This window comes from Mauremys reevesii, linkage group 15 (genome assembly GCF_016161935.1).
Source record: "Mauremys reevesii isolate NIE-2019 linkage group 15, ASM1616193v1, whole genome shotgun sequence".
Taxonomy (NCBI): Eukaryota; Metazoa; Chordata; order Testudines; family Geoemydidae; genus Mauremys; species Mauremys reevesii.
This window is the reverse complement of record NC_052637.1, coordinates 15,414,230-15,440,977: the sequence shown is the minus strand read 5'-3', so window position 1 is coordinate 15,440,977 and position 26,748 is coordinate 15,414,230. Positions and strand designations below refer to the sequence as shown.

Sequence of the window (26,748 nt, the reverse complement as noted above, 5' to 3'; positions counted from 1 at the left end):
AGACAGGATACTTGGCTGGATGGACCTTTGGTCTGACCCAATATGGCCATTCTCATGTTCTTATTCTTTAAGAACCCAGCCCTGCGAAGCCCATGCTGAGAGGTGCTGTCTGTGACAGGGGAAATAATAATAAAAAAAAACCCTCTGCCTCCCCCCCATTTTCACAAACACGGGTGTCTCAGTTCACCGGGGTAACTGTTACCCTCTGCCCCTGCCTGTGCCAGGGTTTTGCCCTCTGCCACCCTCTCACAGCATCTCACCCCGAGCTTAATCCTGACTCCTTCCCCCTCATTCATCCCTGATTTTGCCTTCAGCCTCTTCCTCACGTCTCTGAGCGAGAACCGGACCCTGCTGCGCCCATCAGCTAACGCCCCCCACTCCCGAGGGCACAGAACCGCGACCCGGCCTGGCTCCAGTTCTCTCTGCTGCCCCTTAACCGGAGAAACCTGCAAAGCGAACCACGTGCGGAGTCTGTGCCACAGGGAAACGGGTCCCTCAGCAGGAAGTGAGTCGCGTTCACTGCCGTGCTCAGTCTGCTGCCTGCTCGCTCCACGGGGTCCCTTGCAAAAGCCCCCAGTTGCTGGGGCTCCAGCGCCCCGGCTGCACAAGGGAGAGGTTGATATCGAGGGAGCAACATCCCTGCTGTTTCCCAACAAGACAGTCTCCTAGTTCAGAGACCCCCAGCCTGCCCAGGGCACCCTGACCGGGAGGATAGACCTTCCCCTCCCAAAAGAGCTGGGGGGACCCCCCATTTCAGGGGGCACAGCGTAGAGCAAAGGTAAGCGAAACTTTGCCATCACCTTCCAGGTGGAATGAGGCGTCCTGGATAAACCTGTCTGCAGAGGGGGAGGTTTTTGCGGAGCCCCGTGGCTGAATTCTCTGCAGTCTCTGGTTAAACTGCCTTGTGTGTCCTGGGAACTGAATTGCATGGGGTCAGGTTAGGGCACTAACCTGGAATTTGGGAGAGGGATGTTCAGTTCTGTGCTCTGCTTCAGACAGGGTGAGATGTTGGGAAAAATCACCTAAGCCCCGAGCTACAAAGGTATTTAGGCTCCTATTTTCCACTGATTTCAGTGGATGCTGAAATACCTTTGTGGCCCCGGGCTGGAGGGTACATTTTTTCAAAGGTGCCTAAGTCCTATTTCTAAAAATGCTGTAGGGCTCTGCTCTTGGAAAGAGGTTCCTAAATCCAGACTGTAGGGAGGCATCTCTCACTTCTTGGGATTCTCAGCTGCACACCCTTTCTTGGCCTTGGGTGATTATGCCATTTTAGCAGGGAAGAGGCAGCATTAAGCCCAGCATTTAGCCCAGTGGTCAGAGTGCTCACCTGGGATATAGAGGAGCCCTCATTCAAGTCCTTTCTCCACCTAATGTATCCTTACTGGAAGCATTACAATTAAAGGAATAAATATAGTGTTTATGCCTTTTCCTCATTTTAGAGAAAAAATATGATTTCTGTACATTTAGTGCAATTCTAAATCAAGTCTAGCAAACAGGTGTTCAGAGTCCTAACCTGCATTCTTAGAGAAAATGAATTTTAATGCAATCAGTCCATTTCTAAATAGTCATTAAATAATTTACAAAATCTCAGGGCAGGTTTACACTTAAAACACTGCATTAGCAGAGCTGCACTGATGCAGCACTTTAATGTAAAGAGGCTCTATGCTGATGGGCGATAGCGCTCCTGTCCACATAGTTAATTCACTTCAGGGAGATGCAGTAGCTATATCTATCTATCTATCTATCTATCTTAAAGGTCTTGAGAACATGACCTATGAAGGAAGGCTGCAAGAATTGGGTTTGTTTAGTTTGGAAAAGAGAAGACTGAGAGGGGACATGATAGCAGTTTTCAGGTATCTAAAAGGGTGTCATCAGGAGGAGGGAGAAAACTTGTTCACCTTAGCCTCTAATGATAGAACAAGAAGCAATGGGCTTAAACTGCAGCAAGAGAGATTTAGGTTGGACATTAGGAAAAAGTTCCTAATTGTCAGGGTGGTTAAACACTGGAATAAATTGCCTAGGGAGGTTGTGGAATCTCTATCTCTGGAGATATTTAAGAGTAGGTTAGATAAATGTCTATCCGGGATGGTCTAGACAGTATCTGGTCCTGCCATGAGGGCAGGGGACTGGCCTCGATGACCTCTCGAGGTCCCTTCCAGTCCTAGAGTCTATGAATCTATGGGAGATGCTCTCTATTCTCTGTCTACTCTAGGAGCTAGGTTTGTATAACGTGGTCGCTAAGGGTGTGTGGATTTTTCACATCCCTGAGTGACGTAGTTATATGATGCCAGTCTGTATTATAGATCAGACCTTAGTAGCAGCAGAATAAAGTAGTATTAATACATATATAAAGCATGCATTCTTAGAGAAAAATATTTTCTCACTAATAATACTCAAAATATAAAAATCTCAGATTATGGTGGGTTTCCTACCCTTTTAATCTGCAGCAATTTCCCCCTTGTTTTGGAAAGTGTTGCTCTGACTTACTATCCCCGCTAATCAACTTCCCCCCTCCCTTTACATACATTAAAATTGACTGGTTTGCTCCATATGTAGTAAACATCATAGCTGGGAGTTTCCCCCCATTCAGTCTCTGGTGCTCAGTGGTCTGGGCTCAGGGGGCCTAAATATCACCTGAAGCTTCAGGGGAAGGACCATGGTCCACAGCTCCGTTCCTCAGGCACATAAGAACAATCAGACTGGTTCAGATCAAAGGTCCATCTAGCCCAGTATCCTGTCTTCCAACAGAGGCCAATGGCAGGTGCCCCAGAGGGAATGAACAGAACAGCAATCATCAAGTGATCCATTTCCTGTTGTCCATTCCCAGCTTCTGGCAAGCAGAGGCTAGGGACACCGTCCATACCCATTTTAACTAATAGCCATTGATGGACCTATCCTCCATGAATTTATCTAGTTCTTTTTTGAACCCTGTTATAGTCTTGGCCTTCACAACATCCTCTGGCAAGGAGTTCCACAGGTTGACTGTGTGTTGTGTGAAAAAATACTTCCTTTTGTTTGTTTTAAACCTGCTGCCTATTAATTTCATTTGGCGATCCCTACTTTTTATGTTATGAGAAGGAGTAAATAACACTTCTTTATTATCTTTCTCCACTCCAGTCATGATTTTATAGACCTCTATCATATCCCCCCCTTAGTTGTCTCTTTTCCAAGCTGAAAAATCCCAGTCTTATTAATCTCTCCTCATATGGCAGCTGTTCCATACCCCTAATAATTTTTGTTTCCCATTTCTGAACCTTTCCAAATTCCAATATATCATTTTTGAGATGGGGTGACCATATCTGCATGCAGTATTCAAGGTGTGGGCGTACCGTCGATTTATATAGAAGCAATATGATTTTTTCTGTCTTATTATCTATTGCTTTCTTACTAATTCTCAACATTCTGTTCACTTTTTTGACTCCTACTGCACATTGAGTGGATGTTTTCAGAGAACTATCCACAGTGATGCCAAGATCTCTTTCTTCAGTGGTAACAGCTAATTTAAACACCATCATTGTATATATATAGTTGGGATCATGTTTTCCAATGTGCATTACTTTGCATTTATGAACAATGATATAACAGTGGAGCCATGGATAGGTCGGGTAGAGCACATCAGGTCTGGAGATGGCACTTTCTCAGGAGCCGCTCCCAGGCTGTGGGACAAATCTGAGTGGATGGATGTTACAACCTGGTGCACGAGGTTGCAACATCACTCAGATGTGTTGTGTGTGCTAAAAGTTGTGGTTTCTGCAACAAAGTCGCAGCCTGCGATTTTCTTACCATCTTAACTATTATTTATTTAACATCCCCTCAGATTCTGAATAGTGATCTGAATTCCCCTTTAGTCACCTCTTTTTTCTCCCTAGTTATTGAATAATGGTGTAAAATCCTCTCACTTGTTTCTCTAGTTACCAACTATTAATATCAAATCTCCTTAGATTTTGCCATTTTCAATCTGATTGTCAAAGTTTGATTAAACAAAAATCTCATAACTTGCCCCCTTTCCTACTAATTTTCAAATGTTTACATAACATCCTCTCAGATTCCCCCACCTCCACTCCATACATAAACCTTTTGAACTGCAGGAATTTGTCTGTATTTTGGAAAGAAACTGTTACTGACGAAGACATACTGATACGTGTGTTTTTAGGATTTTACTGCTTTGAAATGGGCTCAGGTTTTAAATCATGGAACATGCTTTGTGAGAAATATTCCACAAATTCACTGGATCTTGCTTGTTCTCTTTCCCCTGAGCAGGATTTCCAAGCCTGTCATGGTTTCTTGGTTGGAATGGAGTGAAAACCCCTGGGTCGAAAAGGGACATGGGTGGCTCTGGTCAGCACTGCTGACCACTGTTAAAAGTCTGGTTGGCGGGCGGGCAGGCCCCTTGCCCGGCTCCACACGGCTCCCGGGAAGTGGCAGGCATGTCCAGGTCCCAGGCTCTGCACGCAGCCCCCACCCCTTGCTAGCTCCCATTGGCCAGGTCAGGGCAGGGTTATGTAGCATGACTCAGGAGCTGGAGGCATCTATTGAGGGGTCGTGGCGCACACCTCTCTTGCTGCTGCCCTATTCTCCTGCGCATGCTCCTGTGGCTGGGCTCAAGCTGCGGCGCGTGCCCCTGCGGCGACCCCCCATGCTCTGTCTCCCCATCGCTGGCACCAGGCATTCAAGGTATCCCTGTATCTGAGCGCTGCAAGGGGCTCTGGAAATGGGGCTGCTGGAGGAGAGGAGGACGAGACTGGCCCTCCCGGGGCCCTTCTGTGCCACCTCCCCCATAGGGCTCTGCATCCTGTTGGCGCTGTGTGCCTCAGCCTCCTCCCAACTCACCAGTGGGCCTTTTTAGCCTCGGACACCTGGCTCCTATCAATCCCAGGCCTGGTACCGTGGTCTGGCCCTGCCTGGGGCTGGGGCCTATAGTGATTCTAGGGGCTGCCCCTTGCCACCCACACTGTGTTTAACCCCTCTCACTCACCCTCTGTGGTGGGTCGGGGAGCAAGCTAGAGGTTGGGGATGAGAATTAAGTAAGTGTCAAACCTGTTTGTTAAAGCTGTAAAACTTGCAAAATGAACTACAATACACAAGCTATTAATGAGGATCCTGTAGTTGCTGGAATGAAAAGCAAGTTCACTAGTTCCCAGATGTTCTCTCCTTAACTATTAAGGGCTCTGTTTTCTCTAGTCACCACAGTATCAGAGATTCTTAACTGAGATTTCCCTTTAGTGTCCAGACCATATAACTAAAAAAATACATCTAAACTTTAAATCCAATCAAGGATTTGGAAATCTCCCACCATTGCTGAAAATGCCACATGTATTTACAAGTGATATTACACAGTAAAAATCACAGCCAGATGATAGAAGTGCACTAATTTAGCATTCATGTACTTTGTCACCCATCACAGTAGTAGCTCAGACAAAGAAACGTAGTTACAGAGTGGAGAAGTCCAGCTCAAAGAACAGAATTATTCAGGCTGAATCATTCAGGATTTGGGTTTCTACTTCTAAATTTGAGACAGCAAATGTAAGTAAAATGTTCAAAAAGCTGTTTTTAGTACTGAAAGAGACTTGAATGTACAATTATGCACGATTAAGAAAATATACATCGTCTTTAATAGCAACCCGGCTGAAGTACATATTGTGACAGAACTAGGATTTATTTGAACTTGCAATATGTTAAGAATTTCTAATTTCTTTGTGTTCTGCTTTTCTGATTTGAAAAACCATTACAATCTACTTCAGAAGTTGTTGTTGCATCCATACTAGAGTCCCAGTCTTTCACACACAAAGAAAGCAACTGTACTATTTGTATAGATTCTTCATATTATGAAAAATATTGTCTTATAAGCTCACAAACTTTTTTGTTTGATAAGTCATTAGTAATTGATATTTAAGAGCTGCTTCTCCTCTCATTTCCACTGGTATAAATCCAGAGTTGCTCCATCAAAACCAATGGAGCAGATCCTCAACTGATGTAAATCGGTGGAGCTCTGCTTTTTGGTGTTTTTGTTTTGAGGTATGCTAATGTACAGTAGCTGAGGATCTGGCAGAGCAGCATTATAACAATGTAATACCATTGTGAGAGGAGAATCAAGCCCTTCAATACAGTCAGCATTGACACTTAAAAACTCATCACCCTTTTTAAGCTATCAAGTACTATGAGGTTGCATATGATTGCAAGGCCAGCTTAGCACAAGTATACTTGGAGAATATTGTAGGAGATATATAAAAAGATCAAGACTTCATTAAAATTAGGTAACTAAAGATGAAGTTAGACATTTTGAAAATCCCACCAGGTCAAGCTGAGGTTGCGGGCCAGTAAATATGGAACCGAATGGGGCTAAGAATATTGAGGTGAACAAGAGTTTGCAGCATCAGGCCTAGGTTCAGTTCCATGTTCTTGTTAAACTGGCACTCCCAGCGAAGAGAGGGACGTGTGAATCAAGAACAACAAGATCTCTCATGGCTGGGAGGCTCCACTGCACAGTTGAGGCACATTGGTTAGGGCAACATGGAGAAGCTTGCACTACTGTTGCTCTCCCTGTCTGTTTGTGAGTTCCACCTTTTGTCTAATATATAGACTGTAAGATCTTTGGGGTAGGGACTGTATGTTATAGATGGGTACACTGCTTAGCACAGTTTGGTGTAAGTGCTACTGTAATACAAATAAATAATGTTTACAATATTACTTCGATATGTTGAGCAGTTAAGGTGGAACCATGTAGCACTTTTCTAAAAGGTACAACCTAGAAGATATATCATTTGATTTAGTCTAATTCTCTGTCCTCTACACAGCTAGGTTTTTTGTACTGGAATGGGTATACAGTGAGATTTGTGACTGATCCCCACGTAATAAAAGTGTAATTACGCCAATATTTCAGATCAGAGAATAGTATCCTTTTATTTTTTCCAATATAAATTACTTTTGTGGTAAAAAGCAATGAGTAGCAGCTTTGTATCAACTGAGCTATGGAACTGAGGACCTGCATCAGTGGTTAATCTTGCTTCTTGATTAGTCTGAGCCCTAAAGCACCTAAGCTGGATTTTGCACTAAGGTAGATGTTTAATAGTAATGATAATTAGCTAGCAGAATGCAGTTTGATGTTGCTGAAATCTACCCAGGGCCATTTACAACCAAATTTACAGGTACTATTGTTTTCCTTTATCTGTATGTATATAAGACCTTTAAAACATGGATTCTTGTACAAAAATGGAACTTTTTTTTAGTTACTTGGATATTTGTGCATTTTCTCCAGTTAGATTGTGTCCTCTTCTGTACAACATTTAGCAATAAGCACTATTCTTGTAGAGGGTCCAAAATCCTATAAATTAAGGGCTGCCGTCATGCTAGATTGTGCAAGTGAACCACCGTTTTTGGTATGGTCACACGTCTCAAGATCACTTGGCACCCATAAAAATAGCACCCAGTTTTAACTGCCCATGACCAATATGGTGCTATTTTGAGATGATGTGACAATGTAAACATCAGGACATGATGAGGACCATTGAAAATCCTCATCTTACAGCTATATGGCAGACTGATATTTTTAAACTATGCCCTGCTCTCTTCTGGGTGGGATTTTTATTGTCTTAAAGATTAAAACAAAATTCCGAATATATTATCTTAATACAGTTAACTTAATATATCAACGTTACTTCCTGGTTTTGTTAATCTTGAAAGTAGCTGGTATCAAATGTAAATGACGTTATCTTATAGCTTTCACATCATTTTGCCATGGCTTAATAAAACTGTACTAACCATGAAAACTGTAAGCATGCGGTTTTATGTTTGATGTGCTAGTTGCAGCAGTTTGTGCTGTTCCTAGGGTGGTGCTAATTGAATTGATGCAAATATAGAGATGTCCTTGCAGAATTAGGTGTTTTGACCAGCTTGTGTAACATCCATGTTAACTTTAGCTCCACTGAAAACAGAAAACTATAATATAATATAATTAATATGGCCAATTTTAAGAGGACCTGTGCAGTCAGAAGTATTGACCGGACACCAAAAGTCTGGTTACCATAATTTTCTATTGTTTCCTGGCATCCTGTAACAAATAAAACCTGAAATTCGCATAATATATCTGTCAAAAATATATTTGATTGAATCTTTGAATAACTTTTTCAGTGCACAACCACAGGCAGTGGGGAGCAACTGGCCTTTAAAGAGTTAAGAGCCTAGCCAGCAGGCATCAACAGTCAGCTGTGTAGTTAGTGTTGTGACATCCACAGTCAACACTGTTTTATCTATTGGCTAAACTGTGCTGCAGTCACACTAGTGTGAGGTGAAATGGCAGAACCGGAAAAGAAAAAGATTCAAAGTTTGTCCAGTACAATCGATAAATTCTTCGTAAATGCTGATACCTATGAAGAACAACACACATGCATGGCTGAATTGCTTTTAACATATCATGGAGTTAAACACCACCACAGCTACCATTCTCAAGATTGTGGAAATAAGCTGTACCCCTCCATTTTCACTGATTCCAAGATCGCATCCAGAATTCACTGCGGAAGGAGAAAAGCGAAGGCTTTGATTGAGAATGTATTAGCCCCCCATTCATTGAAACTAGCTGTGCAAGACATTGGATCAACATCATTCTCAATAGTGACAGATGCTTCTAATAAAGGGAACACAAAATTATTCCCAGTTGCCATCCGCTACTTTAATAAAGATAAGGGAAGCTGCACACGTATCATAGACTTTTTGGAGGATGCAGATGAGACATCAGAGGCAATCGCAAACAAGTTACGAAGTTGTCTTCAAAATGCCGGTCTGATACATAATAAAATTGTGGCATATGGAGCAGACAACGCATCTGTCAATTTTGGAAAACACAAGTCTGTTTTGGTGCACCTAAAACAAATGTTAGATTTACCAAACCTTGTGCCAGGGCATTGCAGCACTCACATAGTACACAATACGGTGAAACATGGCTTGAAAATGCTCTCTTATGATGTAGAGAACTTGGTCATCAAGGTTTTCAGTGAATTCTCGTCCTGTGCAAAGAATATTAGTGAACTTAAAGAGTTCCTTGACTTCATGGAGACAGAATATTCAGAAATCTTATGCCATGTACCTACACGTTTTTTGATCCTTTTCACTGCCGTTGACAGGTTACTGAAGAATTGGCCTGCACTCAAGTCTTACTTTGTGGGCAAAGGAGAGGAAACAGTGAGCTGTGCAATATGGGCCTTTCTTTCTGAGCAGGAGGACACAGTATCCGATGATGATATTATTACACTTCCAGAACTGTACATCTACTTTGTGCACAATATTATGAGCCAATTTAACAACACCATAAAGGTTCTTGAAAGTGATTACATTCAGGTAACTGAACTGTATGCTATATTCAACAAGTTGAGAAGAGAGATTCAGATTCGACAAGAGCAAGGCTTCTATGGATACAAGGTGACACAGTTCTTGAAGAAACTGCCGCCTAACAAGCAGAATAAATTTGTTGGAGATGCCCAACAGGTTTACACACGCATGCTACAGTACCTGGAAAAGTGGTTTGATTTCAGCGAAAACTCTTTCTATATGTTGTGTGCGCCACTCAATCTGGACAGACCTCTTGAACTAGACAAACTGTGTGCTTTGACTACAAACTTGGGCATTCAAGTGGACGGCGATGAACTATTTACAGAAATGTGTACGCTGAATGATGTGCTACCAACCCTAAAGAGTTTGACAAATGATGCTGAATTGACATTGTTTCAGGAGCAACAAGAGCACCATCATCGAATCAGTGTCTCTGAGGTATGGGTAGAATTCTTTAAGCACTGGGAAGCCCCGAACTTACTTAAAATTGTGCAGCATGTGCTTGCTATTCCACCCAGCAACGCATTTGTGGAACGCATTTTCAGTGTTATGAAGAACTTGTGGACTAATGAAAGGAATGAGCTCCAAGTGGACCTGGTGAAAGCTGAGCTATTCGTGCATTTCAACTATAAAATGACATGTGCTGAGTTTGCTGGATTTTTGAAGACAGAAGCAGCTAAAGAGCTTGTGGTGGCAGCAAGAAAAGAACAGAAGTATAAATGTAAGTAGTTTCAGTTGCCACTCTCATTAAAACTGTTTTTGTTTAATTTTGTTTGTATCTTCTTTACACTTCAGAAGAAGTTTAAAAAGTTTTAATTTTTCAGTAGTGTTTAAAACCTGGTGAGGTGAAGGGTATTTGAATCACACATTCCATCTCCCACATTCAAACTGTTGCAGCTCCTGGCCTTCTCCTGGTGCCTGCTTGGTCCTTGCAGTGAAAATGAGCAAATGTGGCGGACAGCGAGCGACCGAGGGAGGGGAGATGGAGTGAGCAGGGGTGGGGCCTTGGGGAAGGGGGTGTGGCAAAGGTGTTGGGTTTTCCGTAATTAGAAAGTTGGCAACCCTACTTCTAAAGTCCCCCATGGTCTGCTTCATGTTAGCCAGGTCAGAGTTCCTAGAACTCTAGGTTTCAGAGTAGCAGCCGTGTTAGTCTGTATCCGCAAAAAGAACAGGAGTACTTGTGGCACCTTAGAGACTAACAAATTTATTTCAGCATGAGCTTTCATGAGCTACAGCTCACTTCTTCGGATGCATAGAATGGAACACACAGACAGGAGATATTTATACATACAGAGAACATGAAAAGGTGGAAGTAGCCATACCAACAGGAAGAGTCTAATCAATTGAGATGAGCTATCATCAGCAGGAGAAAAAAAACTTTTGAAGTGATAATTAAGATGACCCATAGAAGGTGTGAGGAGAACTTAACATAGGGAAATAGATTCAATTAGTGTAATGACCCAACCATTCCCAGTCTCTGTTTAAGCCTGAGTTAATTGGATCTAATTTGCATATTAATTTGAGTTCAGTCTCTCTTTGGAGTCTGTTTTTGAAGTTTTTTTGTTGCAAAATTGCCACCTTCTAGTCTGTCACTGAGTGGTTAGAGAGGTTGAAGTGTTCTCCCATTGGTTTTTGAATGTTATGATTCCTGATGTCAGATTTGTGTCCATTTATTCTTTTGCGTAGAGACTGTCCGGTTTGGCCAATGTACATGGCAGAGGGGCATTGCTGGCACATGATGGCATATATCACGTTGGTAGAACTCTAGACGCTTGGCAGTAGCTCTCTCTCCCCTAACCTCCCTACTCTGATAGTTCAGATGGGATATGGTGTCCAGATTCGTCCCCTTCTCTCTCTCCCTGGGGAAAGGGTTTGAGGAGGATTCTGTTCCTGATTTTTCAGTTTCTCCAATGCTACTTTGATTTGTTTCTCTCCTTTCCCCCTCCAGTGCAGGGAATGACTCATGTTTGGATTCTCTCTCTGTCCCAGCAGGTGAGGGGATGATGGGTGAGAATGTGGAAGAGAATCCTCAGCCCGAAAATCCTGAACAAGTTGAAACTCATGTTACATTATTGGGAAAATCTGAAGGGATTGTGTCCTGGAGTCCAGAGCATGGAAAAGCTGGTGGGTGTCAGCACAGGCCAGAGAGACAGCAGAGAAACCAGTCAGGGAAGAAAGTGGGTAAATCCACTCAATGTGAAGGTGGTTTGAAGAATTTTAGTAAAAACATGATGCACCAGAGATTCTCCAAAGGGGAGGGAAAAAACACATGCACCGAGTGTGGGAAAAGCTTCAGTCGGAATTTACACCTTATTATACATCGCAGAACCCACACAGGAGAAAGACCTCATAAATGTCTTAAGTGTGGGAAAAGCTTTATTGACAACCCAACCCTGAAAATACATCAGCGAATCCACATGGAAGAAAAACCCTATAAGTGCCCTGACTGCGGGAAAAGCTTCAGTGAGAGACCACACCTTATTGGCCACCGAAGAATCCACACGGAAGCAAAAACTTTCATATGCTCTCAGTGTGGGGAAACCCTCTGTAACTGGTCAGCCTTTCTTAGACATGAGAGAATCCACACTGGAGAGAGACCTAAACCTTATCACTGCCTCGAGTGCGGGGAGAACTTCCATGATAGGTCAGGTCTTAGTAGGCATCAGAGAATTCACACAGGAGAGAAACCTTATAACTGCCTGGACTGTGGAGAAAGCTTCAGTCGGCGCTCAAACCTTACCAGGCACCAAAAAGTTCACACTGGGGAGAGACCCTATACGTGCCTCAAGTGTGGGAAAAGCTTCAGTCGGAGATCAACCCATAGTAGACATCTGATAACCCATTGGGGAGAAAGTGAATAAATGCCCTGACTAGGGCTGGCTGAAGTGAATTATACTGAAGCAGTTGCACCTCTTCAGCTAAAGTTGAGACTAGCTTCCTTTTTAACTGCCAGTTTTTCTGTGTGCTCTAAAATCTAAAATGTGGACTTGGATTGTCTTGAAAATTGCTGTGCCTCATCTGGGCCGGGGGCAGAGCTAGTGATGTGAGGTTGTGTTCATTTGGTCTAGGGGTTCCTCAGATACAGCTCCCCCAATAAGGAGCTGCTTTTACTATTCAGATCGCTCTGAAACCCTGTGCCAACTTAACCCCCATGGAAAGCAGGAAATATAACTTTAATGTACATGCTACCCCCACAACATAACCTTAACTCTGCCCTCTTTGAGTGAAGTCCCAGTGTACCAGTAACACACATTAGCTCTCTACCTTTACAGATGCTACAGAACACTTCAGGAACAGAGCACTGATGAGCAGTGTAGGACAAAGTCTGCCACCTTCTCTTGATAAGGGAAGACTCTGGTGTAGGTCAGGCATAGTGAGCAGCTGCCACTTACACTCAAAAACTGAGCGTACTCCCCACAAACCACCCCAGAATTTCAAAATGTTCCTATGCCTTCACCCCTGCTCTGAGGATTCCTTGAGACAGGGCTTTCACTGACCCTGCAGTAAGCCCTGGAGACCTCATGACATATGCCAGCAGATTGCTGGCAGTCTCCAGGGCTACATTCCCTTGTGCATTTCTACTGACACAGCCTACAGAATTCAGCACTGCAATGAAGCATAATTGATCCTTTTAAAGTACACCTGCACCTCTTCTCCTATCACAGTGACAGCTCTGCCAACCCGCTCCAGCTAATCTCTTCACCATTCAATACAGCTATGCCTCTCACAGTGAAGGTAGACGAGTGCATGCACAACACAAGCAATGGGACATTTTCTTAGTCCTTCGTGTCTACTTACTATGGCAACACAGTTACTGAACCATTCTCAGTGGCTGTTGCCAACTCTAAGGGGGCAGAGTTAAGGTTGCATTGTGGGAATGACATTTACCTTCATTTCTTAGTTTTTAGAGGTGTAAGTTTAGCCACTCTCCACATTGTGGAAGGGCACAAGGCAGTGCTGGGCAACCTTAGCTCTGCATTAACTAAAGTTTTGAACAGTTAATATATTTGCTGATTTCACAAATGTCGTCACCGTTTGACTTTTCAGTGACTGGTTTCCCATCTCTGGTGTTAGGAGACAGCAGTCAGCTCCCATCTGCTCAGCCCTCCTCTGGCTCTGCCTGGTTTAGCAAAGAATCCCTGATCAGCCCCTCCACCCTGCTGCCATCCATCTCTGACTCAGCTGAAATCTTCTACCTCATCTTACCTGGTTCCCCAGCCTGTGTCCTATGGACTGGTATCTGAGGAACCTTTCATACCTTTTATTCACAAAGATGCCCAGGGACCTGAGGCAATCCAGTATGAAGGGACTAGGAGAGATGGGTGATGGGCAGGGAAGAGCCTGTGTTTGAGCACAGGGGGATGGGAACCAAGGGATTGAGTGTGTGATTCAGCAAGCGATGGTGAGAGTGCTGAGACTGGAGAACTCGCTGCACTAGCTGAGCACAGCTTGTCATTACAAAGAGGAACTGCAGCCGTAGCCAACACCCAGAGAAGAAGCTAAGCCAGCATTTGCCCAGCTGCGGATGGCTCACAGTTACAGATCTGGTAGCCCCTGTAGCTGCCAACGACTTGGAGAGAGCTGGGCATTCAGCTCAGGGAGTTCAGTCTGAGCCCTAAAGTGCCCTCTCACGGTTGCAACATTTGGTTAAGACCCCATCAGAGTGCAGTAAACTCAAGGGGAAATTAATGAATTGCTGGTTGTTCTGCCTAATGAAGAAATTTCAAGAGCAATAAGAGAGCAGTTCTAAAGTAATTCTCTGCATTTGGGATTGGCAACATGGTGTCCCGGTGGGTCTGCGTGCGTGTGTGTTTGAAAAACAGGATCTGGATTATATAAATCGATGGGGAGATAATTTTGACATTTAAATAAAACGCAGTTATTGTCCTATTTCTTTTCAGTCCCTCACTATAGAAAATGATCACCAGCAGCAGCTAATTTCCTTTAATTAGAATCAGCCCGATGAACCTTCTTAGGATGTGTATAAATGATGTGCACACGGCTGGTGATGCCTTTCTCCAAATAGAGGGTAGGGCTTAGTGAGGCTCTTGTGTGATAACACGCTGGTCACAGGGAATTCAGCGACTGGAGTTATTCATTGATACACAGGGCCCATTTTGGGTGACATTTTGGCCCCTCTACTCTGGGTAGTCCCTCTCCCAGAACCATCTTCCGGCCCCTCCTTTTATTCCTCTTTATGCTTCATTCTGGTGAAGAAAACCTACAGCCACATCTGGAATCTGCTTCTTCAGTCCCTCACCTGTCTGTGAGAGGAGCCGGAATTGCTCATTCCAGCCATGCAGCCCTTGGGATTCACAGCCAGATTCCTCACCTCCTACCGAGCTCCTCTCTGCCCTTTTCCCCACATCCTGCTGTCTCAGACCCCTCCCATCCAATTATTTCCAGCCCTCCTAGAGATAAAATGATTCGCCACAATCCCCACCTTGGTCTCCTATCACCGTGGCTGCTGCTACCACTTCTCCTCTGAATTCCCCCCTTTGCCTTGCTGTCCCTCAGATCTGACCCCAAAACACCGCGGCTGAGACCCTCCTCTTTGAAAATCCCCTGCTTCTGTCTTCTAAGGTTAAGTTCCAGGGCCTGGTCCCGCGGTGACAGGTTGCCCCCGTTAGAATGCCACCTGATGTGCTGAGATACCACTGAGCCTGCCTGTTCTGCCAGCCTGGGCACCCGTTTTATCTGTCTTGCTGATCCAGGCTATTGAGCCTCCTCCAGAACACACACACACAGGGCCACACCCAACTGCAGAATGAAACAGACGCTGAGATCAGTTCTGGGAAGACTCAGCTTAAGGGACTTGCCCCAGCATTCAGGTGTCCACCTCCCTTGGAGTGCAGACCCAAAGGTATATTATGAAATCTGCCTCCTCCCTCAATGTGGAAGAAGGTATGCTTACTGCCTCCCCCCGCCCCAATTGTGAATTGTACAAACAGGGTTATATTATAAACAAGAAAGAAGTTTATTAACTACAAAAAGTGAGTTTTAAGTGAATATAAGAGATAACAGACAGAACAAAGCCAAGCAAATAAAATATGCAAGCTAAGCTCAATATACTTAAGAAACAGTTTACAAAATGTAGTTTCTTACCTTGCAAGACCCATCTTGCATTAAGTATATCTCAGTTATATCATATTCATATTATAAGCATATTTCCATAAAGAATATGGAGTGTAACATCATACCCGCTCACCTCTACCAGCATCTGGGTTCAGGCACACGCTTGGCGTGCTGGTGCCTGGAGCCGCCCCTGAGTGTAACTCTTAGAAATTAGGTTTACAGGCCATGAACCCATTGGAGGAGGGGGGAGGTAATGGGCTGGGTGCCTGCACCAGGGTCCTGCAACCCAGAGGGCCGAGTGCCCTCTCCTAGCCATGGGAACATGGGAAAGCACCTGGGCCCTTCTGCCCTAGGCCAGCACGCCAAGCGTGTGCCTGGAGTGGCAAGCCATGGGGGGCACTCTGCCGGTTGCCGCAAGGGCGGCAGGCAGGTTGCCTTCGGCGGCATGCCTGCGGAGAGTCCGCTGGTCCCGCGGCTTTGGCGGACCTCCAGAAGACGGGCCGCTGAATCCGCAGGACCGGGGACCTCCTGCAGGCAAGCCGCTGGAGAGAGCCTGCCTGCTGTGCTTGGGGCAGCAAAATATCTAGAGCCACTCCTGGTTACACTCATCCAATCAGGAAACGGGAACTACAGCTTGTGACACAAGTCAGTCAGAAACAGCTCACACAGCTCAGATTGTTTTCAAGTCTTATTTGGCAAATCTCTTTGAATCATGACTAAATCTGAGAGAATTGTGCTCCGTCTCTGGGTAACACACGGGGAAAGGAGCTGAATTCCTGCCACTCCTTATTCCCTGCACGTTCTGTGCTTTGCAATTCTTGGGACCCTTTTCTCACCCTCTCTCTGGGGTTCTGGCTCTTCCCCCCTTTTGCTCTGCTTGGGAATCACTAGTAGGCCTGCGGTTCCCACCACATGCAGAGGGCACTGTACAGACCAACGAGGAGATTGCGCTGGAAGCTTGCAGATCCTCTTGTGCTGCTGGCAGGATTATTGATTATTCATTAGTCTCCGTCAGTGGCGAGCACATCACAGACAGACCCACGGACATGGCTCCTGCCAGGGGAGCTCAAGCTGAAATGTTTAAATTTTCCTGGGCACAGGGAGGGGCTGAGTGTTCCCTGGAGAAGGTTTGAGGAGGGGCGGGAAGGTGGATGGAAGCCGGGGCGGCAGGGTCCAGGCAGAGGTGAGAAGGTGTTTGTGTGGCCAGAGTAGAGCGCGTACGAGGGCAGGGGGTAAAAAGCTTCCTGGGCTCCTTTCCTTGGGCAGGTCCCATTCACCCAGCCTGGCCCCACTGTTCACAGAGCCCTGGGGCTGGGCTCTCACTTCCCTTCCCCTGGACCAGCTACCAAATCCACCCCTCCCTCCATCGCGCTGGGACCAGCTCCCCTCACATGGCTGTGGCGCAGAGCGGTCCCTACAGCAGGGCCCCAGGGCTCTCACTCCTGCCTCCACACTGCCCCCTGTGGCCGTTTCACTCCCCTCCATGGGCAGAGACTCTGCCAGGGTAGGAAATGCCAGGGTGTTCCCCTCACTCACTGGCCCCATCACATTCACAGGGCTCCTGGGCCTGCCTTTTCTGTGGGAGGCTGATAATGCAGTTAGTGGCCCTGAGGGGACGTGGGAATCCCGCAATCCCCATCCCGCTGCTGCCCCCGCCCCCAGGTAATGCTGAGTAGGACCCTGTCCGGGGTAGATAAAGGTCGCTGTCACACTGGTCACTGTGTAATGGGTGTGAATTCAGTTCAATGGGCCTAGGATGACCAGACAGCAAGTGTAAAAAATTGGGATGGGGGTGGGGGGTAGGGTAATAGGCACCTATATAAGATAAAGCCCCAAATATCGGGACTGTCCCTATAAAATCAGGACATAGTCACCCTAAATGGGCCTGAAGCACATGCTGATGGGCTGTAGTGAATTGGAGGAGGGGGAGGTAGCTGCCCAGTGCTCCCCAGAGAAACATTGTCCAATCGGGCAGCAACTTCAGCCCTTAAATTAACCGACACCTCCCCCCTCCCACCCCGATTCCCTGCATATGGATACATCCTCCCATCTCAGCAGCGCTCTGGGCTGTGGCTGAACCAGACCAGTGCCTTCCCGGGAGGCCAGAGCCATAGGTCCCCCTGCTTACGGCTTTCTCTGTTCAGCCTCGGCTGGGCGGGAGCGTTTCTCTGACTGTCATCTCCACTCATTTTAGAAACAATTGGATCTGAAATGTTTGTAATGCAAAACTTATGTTCCTCACTTTCCACCCGCTTTAAACAACGTAGGGTAATGGGTGCAGGGCAAAGCTGAAGTGGGAACTCCATGCAGTGAGGGGGCCTGAGATGGTAGGGTGGGAGAAATCACTGGGCCAGAGGGGCCCATCTGCCAGCAAAAGCCATGTCACCCTCAGCATCCACTATGTCTCCTGATACAGAGAAATCAAACCTGGGGGGAAGGAATGGGGGAGTTGCAAACATCCTGGCATTTTGACGTTACATTTCGACCTTACATGATCCCGTTGTAATGCCCTTATCTCTGTCCCGTTCTCTCTTTCTCTCTGCTAGTTGTCTGCCCCCTTTTCTGGCCATGCCCCTTTCCCAGTGTTGCAAACGCTCATGATTTTGTCACGAGTCTCATGATAAAGTTTTCCTTAAAGCCCCAGTTCCTGGGGTCAAGTGAGATGTGATGATTTCAGCTTTCATTCTTAAAGAAAAAGTAAGTTTCTAACCCTTGTGGCTGTAGAAAAAGCCTCAAAATGTGACCCCAGTGCACCCTAAAGGCTTAAAAAGCAGAAGGCAAATAAAACGACCCCCAAAGCTGTTATTCTTACACAACCTCGTGGTTTTAAAGGCAAACTCATGGTTTTTGGTGAGCCTGACTTATGACTGTTGAACATTTGGGGTCGGCAATGCTGTTTCCCCATCATGGACAGGATCTCTTTTACCCACTCTCCCCCACCCTTCCCCTTCTATGGCCTGTCTACACTGTCAAGCCACCCACTATGGAATCTGGTCCCTACACAGAACAACCCTGGCCCGGCTAACACCTGAGTGGGGTTTGTAGTAGAACATGGTTCTGATCCACATTCCCCTTCCCTCAAGTAGTGCAGGGTTCTGCAGACATCCTCTGGGGCGGTGCAGCCCCTGGGACTGGGTCAGTCCTGTCTACACTGCAGTGCCCAGCCATGCTCTAAGGGTTTTGAGAACCACTATGCACTTAATGGTGCCCCAGAACAAGACTGAGAATGCAGACAGGGCTCAGACCTCTCTCCTATCCCTCCCTCCCTTCCCTGGCTCCCTCCCTTCTGCCTACTCCGCTCCTCCCCAGGATCTTCCCATCCCACTTCTTGGATCGCTTCCCCTCTATAATTTCTGCCAGTCGGTGTTCCCCCATGTGGCCTCTGTCCCTTTGCCCCCTCTCATTACATCCACCCCCCCTCCCCAGAATCTTCCTCTTGTGATCTGGGCTCTTCCCTTCCTGCTTCTGCAGCCCCCTCTCTACCCCTCCCTACTCCACCCCCTACCCTCTGCTACAGCAACCAACACCTCACATTGCACCCCCACTCCCCTCTTCCCCCTGCGCTCCCTTCTCTGCCCTCCCCCAGCTCCCAGGCCTGGGGCTGGGAACCGAGGAGGGGGGCAGGCAGGTGATGCTCTTTATACTATCCCCACGGGAACAGGCTGGGGGCTAGTCAGCACTGGGAGGGAACAGTCTCTGCTGCAGGTGTCTCTGTCACACTCGTGTGATTGAGAAAGAACTCACGGAAAGTGCAGGGGTTGAAGTTGTTAATACACCTGTGCAGGGGGGAGGGATGGGGATCTTCTCATCTTAGCTGCATTAACAGCAGTGCAACCCCTGCCCTCTGCTCCTGCCGGGCTCTGCTCAAGGGGGAGAGGGTCAGGGTAAGAATGGTTCAGGTGTAGAAAATGGAGGAAATGGCTTCATTGGGACCATGAATGGGCCCCGGTGGAGTTTTCCTCTTGTTTTTGTGTGGAGGATTTTTCAGCAGGGGAAGGGGTGAAGGTGGAGAGACAGCCTGCAACGTGGTAGATTTAACCATCTCTGTGCAGACAGGGATATAAAAGGCAGAGGAGGAGAGAGTAGGTGACAAGATGGAGAGAGGAGCCCAGGTTTGGAGGGAAACAATTGCTCTGATTCATTTGCCTTTCCTTCTCTGAAATTAGATAAGCTCCCCGCCCCCCACATCTTCGCTCTTTTTCTCTCTAATGATTTAATATTGATATAAAATTCATTCAAAATTTCTCCATTCCCCATCTAATTACTGAATTAGATTTAAAATCTTTGATTTTGCCCCTTCCCTGTAGATTTTGGTTATTAGTATAAAATTGCCTCAGATTTTGCCAATTTCCACCTAATTCTGAAATTCTGCGATAAAATCTTCACAGATTTGGGGGATTAGTCACCCTTTGGAATGGCAGCAACTTCTCTGGGTTTTAGAGGGAAACCTTTTCCCTGAGCCCTTACCCTGGATACAGAATTAAACCACTCAATGATCTACTTTCCCTCACATGAAGGAATCAAACTGTTCCTCTTTGCATCGATTAAACTGACATATTTTTCGGAATAAAGTGACCTGCTTTGTGGTTCATAATAAAGTTTGGGGCCTCCTCCATTAGGAATAATAGTGTTTGTATGGCTGCTAATGGGGCAGTTGGCCATTTTATTTCCCCAGACAAGCCAGGATGAGGAAGAATGAGGGGTTCCCCTCCCTCCTGGGCTGCTCCATGCTTCTTGGGTCCCTAGTGCAGCAATTCCCAAAGTACTGGAAGGACTAGCAGGGGGGCTGGGAAGTTGTATCAATTAACTACAGGTTGAGGAGTCTTTTTGAAGAATCCCTGGGGTGGGTGTGATTGTTTTCATATTCCTGAAAGGGAAGTGGGGAATTGAGTTTTTAAGTTTTTACAAAATGCCACCCTATGCAGCACTCAGGGTAGCCCAGGAGGAGAAGGAAAGAATAAGGTCTCTGAGGAGACTGCCCAGACCCCAGATTATCCCATCCCAGCTGCCGCTGCCCACCCTTGGTCACAGCCCAACCCAGCTCCCCACAACTTACCATTCATCTGTCCTGACATTCTGCTGTCCCCTCCCCAACAGCTGTGGACCCTTCAGAGCACAGAAAGAGAGAGACAGCCAGATATAGCCTGATGAAGCAGCCACAACTCAACCCTGGAAAAAGCTGGGGCAGAGAGCTTTTGGGGTGCTGCCTGAAATGCTCCCCCTGAGCAAGGATGCTGTCCCCTGTTGTTTGATTCCTTCTGTGTTCCAGGAAATAGCACTTTGTACATTTGTAAATAAACAAAATTTCGTACATGCCGCCCCAAGCACGAGCTTGGCATGCTGGGGCTTGGAGCCGCCCCTGACTTCTGGATACATTTTGAGCCCTGCAAAAACAAAACCTGCCCATCCCTCCCCACCAATTTGCCTCCTCTCTCCCTTTTTAAAACTTGGGTAGACCAGATTCTGATTGCTAGTAAGGGCTGAATGAGGGCAGAGGCTTCAGCAGATGTTACTGAGCATGTGCATATCCCCCCAGCCTGCTCAGTAACAACAAAGCAGCCAGTTTCCCTTTTTGCCCCCAGAGGATGGCTCCGTGAGGAGCAAAATGCAGATGAGCATCCTGGCAGGGCAAGAAGGGTAATTTCAGAAGGGGCTTATACTGGCGTTGGGAGAGACAAAGTGGGTGAGGTAATATCTTTTATTGGACCAACTTCTTTTGGTGTGAGAGACAAGCTTTGGAGCGGCACAGAGCTCTGCTCCAGGTCTCTGCTGGTGAGAGAGACAAGCTTTAGTTCATTTCACACCCCCAATTCTCTCCCCACCCCTTTCTCTGCAGAGGGGCATTCTATGCTCAAGTTACAGCCGGTCCCAGGGAGGGCTGCAGGCTGCCTGGATTGCTAGTCAGGGACACAGGAAGGGGTTGCTGAGAGCGGTTCTTGTATCCGGTGCTGGCAGGGGGGAGGCAGGAAGCAGGGAGAATTAAGGGCTCTTTGGCACTTCCGCACTGCAATACATAATTATTATTATTGTCACAGAGGCTCCTGCATTTGGGTGGTCAGTGTGAGAAGACGCTGCTGCTGTCCCCATTGTAAGCTGGAAGCCTGCACTGAGCAGCTGCTGCTTCCCCCAGTGGGGTCTGTGTGGGGTGGGAGAGACCTTCCTTAAATCCCCCCCTGTGCCCAGCCAGGACGGACTTTGTTTGGTGGCTGGAACCAGCCCCTGGGGCAGCCCTGGGCTCTACCCACACCGGCTCAGGAGCCGGAGCCTGCAGGTCAGGGGCTCTCAACTTTTCCAGGCTGCTGTGCCCCTTTCAGGAGTCTGATTTGTTTTGCATAGCCCCAAGTTTCACCTCACTTAAAAGCTACTCACTTACAAAATCAGACACAAATCATACAAAACCCAACTCACTTTCAGAATCATACAAAATTATACAAAAAGCTATTCACTTACAAAATCAGACAAAAGTGTCCCAGCACGCTGATGCTGAACAATTGGTGACTCTCATTGTTACCAGATAATTATAAAATGAATCAATTGGAATATAAATATTGTACTTACATTTCAGTGTATAGAGCAGTATGAACAAGTCATGGGTCTGAAATTTTACTTCATACTAGCTGATTTTGATACTCATACTTACCAAGAGCTCTACCTGCCTGGGGGGTGGAGGGTGGTATTGTTATTCAGAGTTGGAGGAAATATTTTGTTTTGAAAAAGCCTGCTTAATTTTTAAATAATCTCTGTTAAACAACTCCTAGGACTTCAAAATAGCTTTTTTTAAAAGGGTTTGTTTATTTTTTTTTCCCCTGGGAAGAAAAGGCCTGTGAAATTTAATCCAAAATGGTGTGGATTGGTTTCTCTGTCACTAGAAGTGTTTAAAGCAGAATTGGAGTCTTTCTAAAAGATTTACTGGAGCTCCCCAAGAATGTATGGGCTTGATTCAGGAATTACTGGGGAACAAAGACCCGTGAGCTCCTCCAGTTCTGCCTTATCTCACCCAGGACTGTCCCCAACAGGCACTGTATACATATGGCAGATGTTGCTCATGAATTCCCCGCCACCCTGACTGACACCTGGGAGTAGCTCCCTCCCTTCGACTGTTCGGATGGGCTGGGGGGGCAGGACTGGTCCCCAGAGCTGTCCCACGCCATTCGGGTGCCCTATGCAGCCCCTCTCCATGGGGGGACTGTGTGAGGCCCCAGGCCTCCCCCTCAGGGTCTTGGAGGCAGGAGCTGTGGGGGGGCACTTTTTTTTCTGCCCCCGGCACACCCCCATTCCACCTCTTCCCTGAGTGACCCCGCACTCCCTGTCAGTGGCGGGAAGAGGAGCAACCCGGCCCCAGCCTGCTCTACTCCATCAGCTCCCAGCTGCAGCGCTCTGCTTCCTGCTGCGGGTGTGGGGTGGCCAGATGTCCCAATTTTATAGGGACAGTCCCGATTTGGGGGTTTTATTTCTTATATAGGCTCCTATTACCTCCCCACTCTCTGTCCTGATTTTTCACATTTGCTGTCTGGTCACCCTGTGCCGGTGAGGGCGGGGGACGGTCCGTTCCCCAACCTGAGCAACATGGCTGGGGCCAGGGCAAGGGAAGCAGAGCAGGCTGGGGCCGAGTTGCTTCACTTCCCACAGCCGGTGAGTGCAGAGGGCGATCCTTTCCCCACACTCACCGGCAGCAGAAAGTGGAGCGTCGCGGCTAGGAGCTGGCAGAGTAGAGCGCGCTGAGGGCCGAGTTGCTTTGCTTCCCACAGCCGGTGAGTGCAGAGGGCAATCCTCTCCCCAAACTCACCAGCAGCGGGAAGCAGAGTGCCATGGCTGGGAGCTGGCAGAGTAGAGAGGGCTGGGGCCCATCTCTCCTTTCCCCAAACTCACCAGCAGCGGGAAGTGGAGCGCCGCGGCTGGGAGCTGGCAGAGTACAGCAGGCTGGGGGCTGGGTTGCTCCACTTCCCGCCGCTGTCAGTGAGTGCGGTGTTGTTCAGGGAAGAGCTGGAATGGGGGCAGGCCGAGGGCGGAGCAGAGCGGGAGGGTTGGAGGCAGGGTGGAGAGAGTTGTCCAGGGCTCCACACCCCCCTAGGGATGGCCCTGTCCCTTGCAATAGGCGCAGCCCTTGGGGGCGCTGGCCGAGGGATAGGGCTGGTTGCCGGGGCTGGTGCTACTGCATATGCAGCACACAGCTGCCTAGGGCACCATGAAATTTGGGACAATTTGGTGCCCCAAATTCCACGGTGCTCTATGCAGCTGCGTGTACTGTATATGCCTAAGGATGGCCCTGCTGGTCCCCCACTTCTCTGCTAGGGAAAGATTTGGTGAAGGATACACCTGATTTTTCAGTCTTCCCAGCAGGTATTTTAATTTGTTCCTCCCTTTCCTCTTCTGCTTTCTGACATTCCTTTCCTCCAGTGCAGGGACTGACTCCTGTCTGGATTGTCTCTCTGTCACATCAGGTGATGGGATGGTGAGTGAGAACAAGGAGGTGCACCTCAGCAGGAAGGTCCTGAGCAAATGGAAGCACAGAGAACACTATCGGGAAGATCTGAAGGGGATGTTTCCTGGAGTCCTGAGCAGGGAGAAGCCTGCGGAAATCAGCACAGGCCAGAGGTGCAGCAGGGAACCTCCTCAGGGGAGAGACAACAGGGTAAATCCAGTGACCAAGGGGTTGGTTTGAAGGACCTTCCTGAAGACATGATCCAGCCAGGAATCTGCACTAAAGGGAAACCATATGAATGTGCTGAGTGTGGAAAAATCTTCAGTAATGACTCATCCCTGATTATTCATCGGCGAGTCCACACAGGAGAGAGACCCTATAACTGCTCGGAGTGTGGGAAATCCTTCACTCGGAGCTCCACCCTTGTTGTGCATCAGAGAGTGCACACAGAAGAGAAACCCTATAAATGCCCCGACTGCGGGAAAAGCTTCAAGCGGAGCTCAACCCTTATTTCACACCAGAAAATCCACACAGGAGAGAGACCTTATAACTGCCTGGAATGTGGGAAAAGTTTCAATCAAGGCTCAAACCTAATTAAGCATCAGAGAATCCACACGGGAGAGAGACCCTATAACTGCCTTGAGTGTGGGAAAAGTTTCATTCGGCACTCACACCTCATTAGACATCAGAGAATGCACACTGGAAAGATACCCTATAGGTGCCCTGACTGTGGAAAAAACTTTAGTGACAGCTCAGCTGTTGTTAGACATCAGAGGATCCATACTGGAGAGAGACCCTATAAATGCCTTGAGTGTGGGAAAAGCTTCAAGCAGAGCTCAGACCTTATGAATCATCAGAGAAGCCACACAGGAGAAAAACCCTATTACTGCCCTGAGTGTGGGAAGGGGTTCAGTCGGAAGGCTCACGTTATTTCGCACCAGAAAATTCACAGGCCAGAGAGGTCCTTTAACTGCCTCGAGTGTGAGAAAAACTTCACTAGGAGCTCTGACCTCATTAGACATCAGAAAACCCACACCAGAAAGACACCCTATAAATGTTCTGTGTCTCGAAAAAGCTTCAAGCAGAGGTCAGAACGTATTTCACATCAGAGAGCCCACACAGCAAAGAGAAACTATAAATGTTCTGTCTGTGGGAAAAGCTACAAGGTGAAGGTCTCTCTAATGTCCCATCAGAAACTCCACACAGGCTAGCAGGTGGCAGGAGCTCTCACTATGGGACAATGGGTCTGTGCTCTCCTGAAGCAAAGTGTAGGTGTGCATCATTGATAGAGGGTCTTTGCAGGGGCAGCAAGTGGATGACGGGTTTGGGTTTCAGTGGGGGATAGCTGACAGGGGTAGAAGAGGACAGAACGCTGGATACCCAGGAGCTGGATGCTTTCAGGGTCTGCAGTGAGCAGGCGATTGGGATTGGTAACGAGACATTTCTGTGGATATTTTCCAATTTAGAGGAGATGTAAAAATGCCCCATTGCAGTTATTGTCTGATTTGTCTCTGCAACTCCTAGGGCGTCTCGGGGCAGGGACAGGGGAATGTTATTCAGGGAAGCAGCAAGAGGCCCCCTGGGGCTGTAGGTACAAGGCAGGAAGAGCTGATGATCTGAACTAACAGGATGTCGGAGCACTGCTCAGTGTATCAGACATCTCCGAAGTCATGGATGGTGCGGGTGGCTGGAGACTGGGGAATTCATGGAGATTACCCAGAGAGGTAGGAACTCTAGGGGATGCCCTTTGGGGAGTGTGGTCTAGCGGAGGGTGGGGGAAATGAGTTAAGATTCCTGGGTGTGAGCTAGTGCTGGTCCCTTCCCCTCCTTTCTCTGTGTCCATTTTTCCCATCCGTACAATGGAGATAATAGTTGACCCTCTCACTGGAGAGTTGTGAGAGGCCACTAATTGCGGTGTATGAAGTTGGTCAGGAGAATGCAAGTACAGGAGAGGCTGAGTTTCATTATTATTATTATTACTGTGTACTGTATTCACCCACAAAAGATTATACTCCAATACATCTGTTAGTCTATAAGGTGCCACAGGACTCTTCATCGCATTTTACAGGATTATAGAATCAGAGAAATGCAGGTTGGAAGGAACCGTGAGAGGTCATCTAGTCCAGTTTCCTGCGCTGAGGCAGGACCAAGTAAACCTACACCATCCCTGACAGGTGTTTGTCCAACTTGTTCTTAAAAACCTCCAATGATGGGGATTCCACAGCCTCCCTTGGAATTCTATTCCAGAGCTTAACTATCCTGATAGCAGTGGTCCCCAAACTTTTCAGAGTACTGCCTTTCCTTACCCCTGTTCATGCCTCCCTTCCCCCAGGGAGCCAGGTTCATGAGTGGGGCTGCAGCTCCCAGGGGGAGTGAGGGAGCATGAACAGTCTGGGACCGCAGCTGGGGCTGGGGCCGGATGTGGAGCCGCGACTGGGCCACGGTTGGGGGCCAAGGCTGGGTGTGGTGCAGGGGTGCGGGACCGCGGCTGGGGGCAGCGCCAGAGCAGAGCTGGGAACAAAGCGGATCTGGGTGGTGCTCCCTTGCACTCCCAAAGGGGGCTGGCCCAGACTCCACCCCCCCCACAAGAAATGTTCCTCCATACCCCACAGTTTCAGGACCTCCGTTTTATCATTAGAAAGCAGTTGACTTTTTCGTTTCTAAGTGTAACATTTTGTATTTGTCTTTACTGACTTATTTCAGACCAATTCTCCAATTTGTCAAGGTCATTTTGAAATCTAATCCTGTCCTCGAAAGTGCTAGAAATCCCTCCCATCTGGGTGTCATTCACAAATTTTATAAGCATATTCTCCACTCTGTTATCCTAGTCATTAATGAAAATATTGAATGGTACCAGATCCTGGACTGACCCTTGAGGGACCCCACTAGATATGTTCCTCATATTTGAGTATGAACCATTGATAACTACT

At 47.3% G+C, this 26,748-nt stretch overlaps 1 protein-coding gene across 11 annotated transcripts; it reads left to right on the top strand.

Annotated features, from left to right (window-relative positions):
- Positions 1–277: 277 nt before the first annotated feature.
- On the top strand, positions 278–25,767 carry LOC120382989 (zinc finger protein 239-like). 11 transcript variants are annotated; one of them, XM_039500532.1, is made up of 4 exons: positions 298–778; positions 8,128–10,042; positions 11,311–11,445; positions 13,369–14,595. In XM_039500532.1, the coding sequence occupies exons 2-4, from the start codon at positions 8,290–8,292 to the stop codon at positions 13,563–13,565; spliced, it is 2,085 nt and encodes a 694-aa protein (XP_039356466.1). In that variant the 5' UTR covers positions 298–778; positions 8,128–8,289; the 3' UTR covers positions 13,566–14,595. The 11 variants fall into 11 exon arrangements, 6 of the variants coding, with proteins under 6 accessions (XP_039356468.1, XP_039356466.1, XP_039356464.1 ...); XR_005588310.1 differs by having other exon boundaries at positions 307–778; positions 11,311–12,244; positions 13,369–14,593; XM_039500530.1 differs by adding an exon at positions 5,405–5,523 and having other exon boundaries at positions 307–778; positions 11,311–14,590.
- The last annotated feature ends 981 nt before the right edge of the window (positions 25,768–26,748 follow it).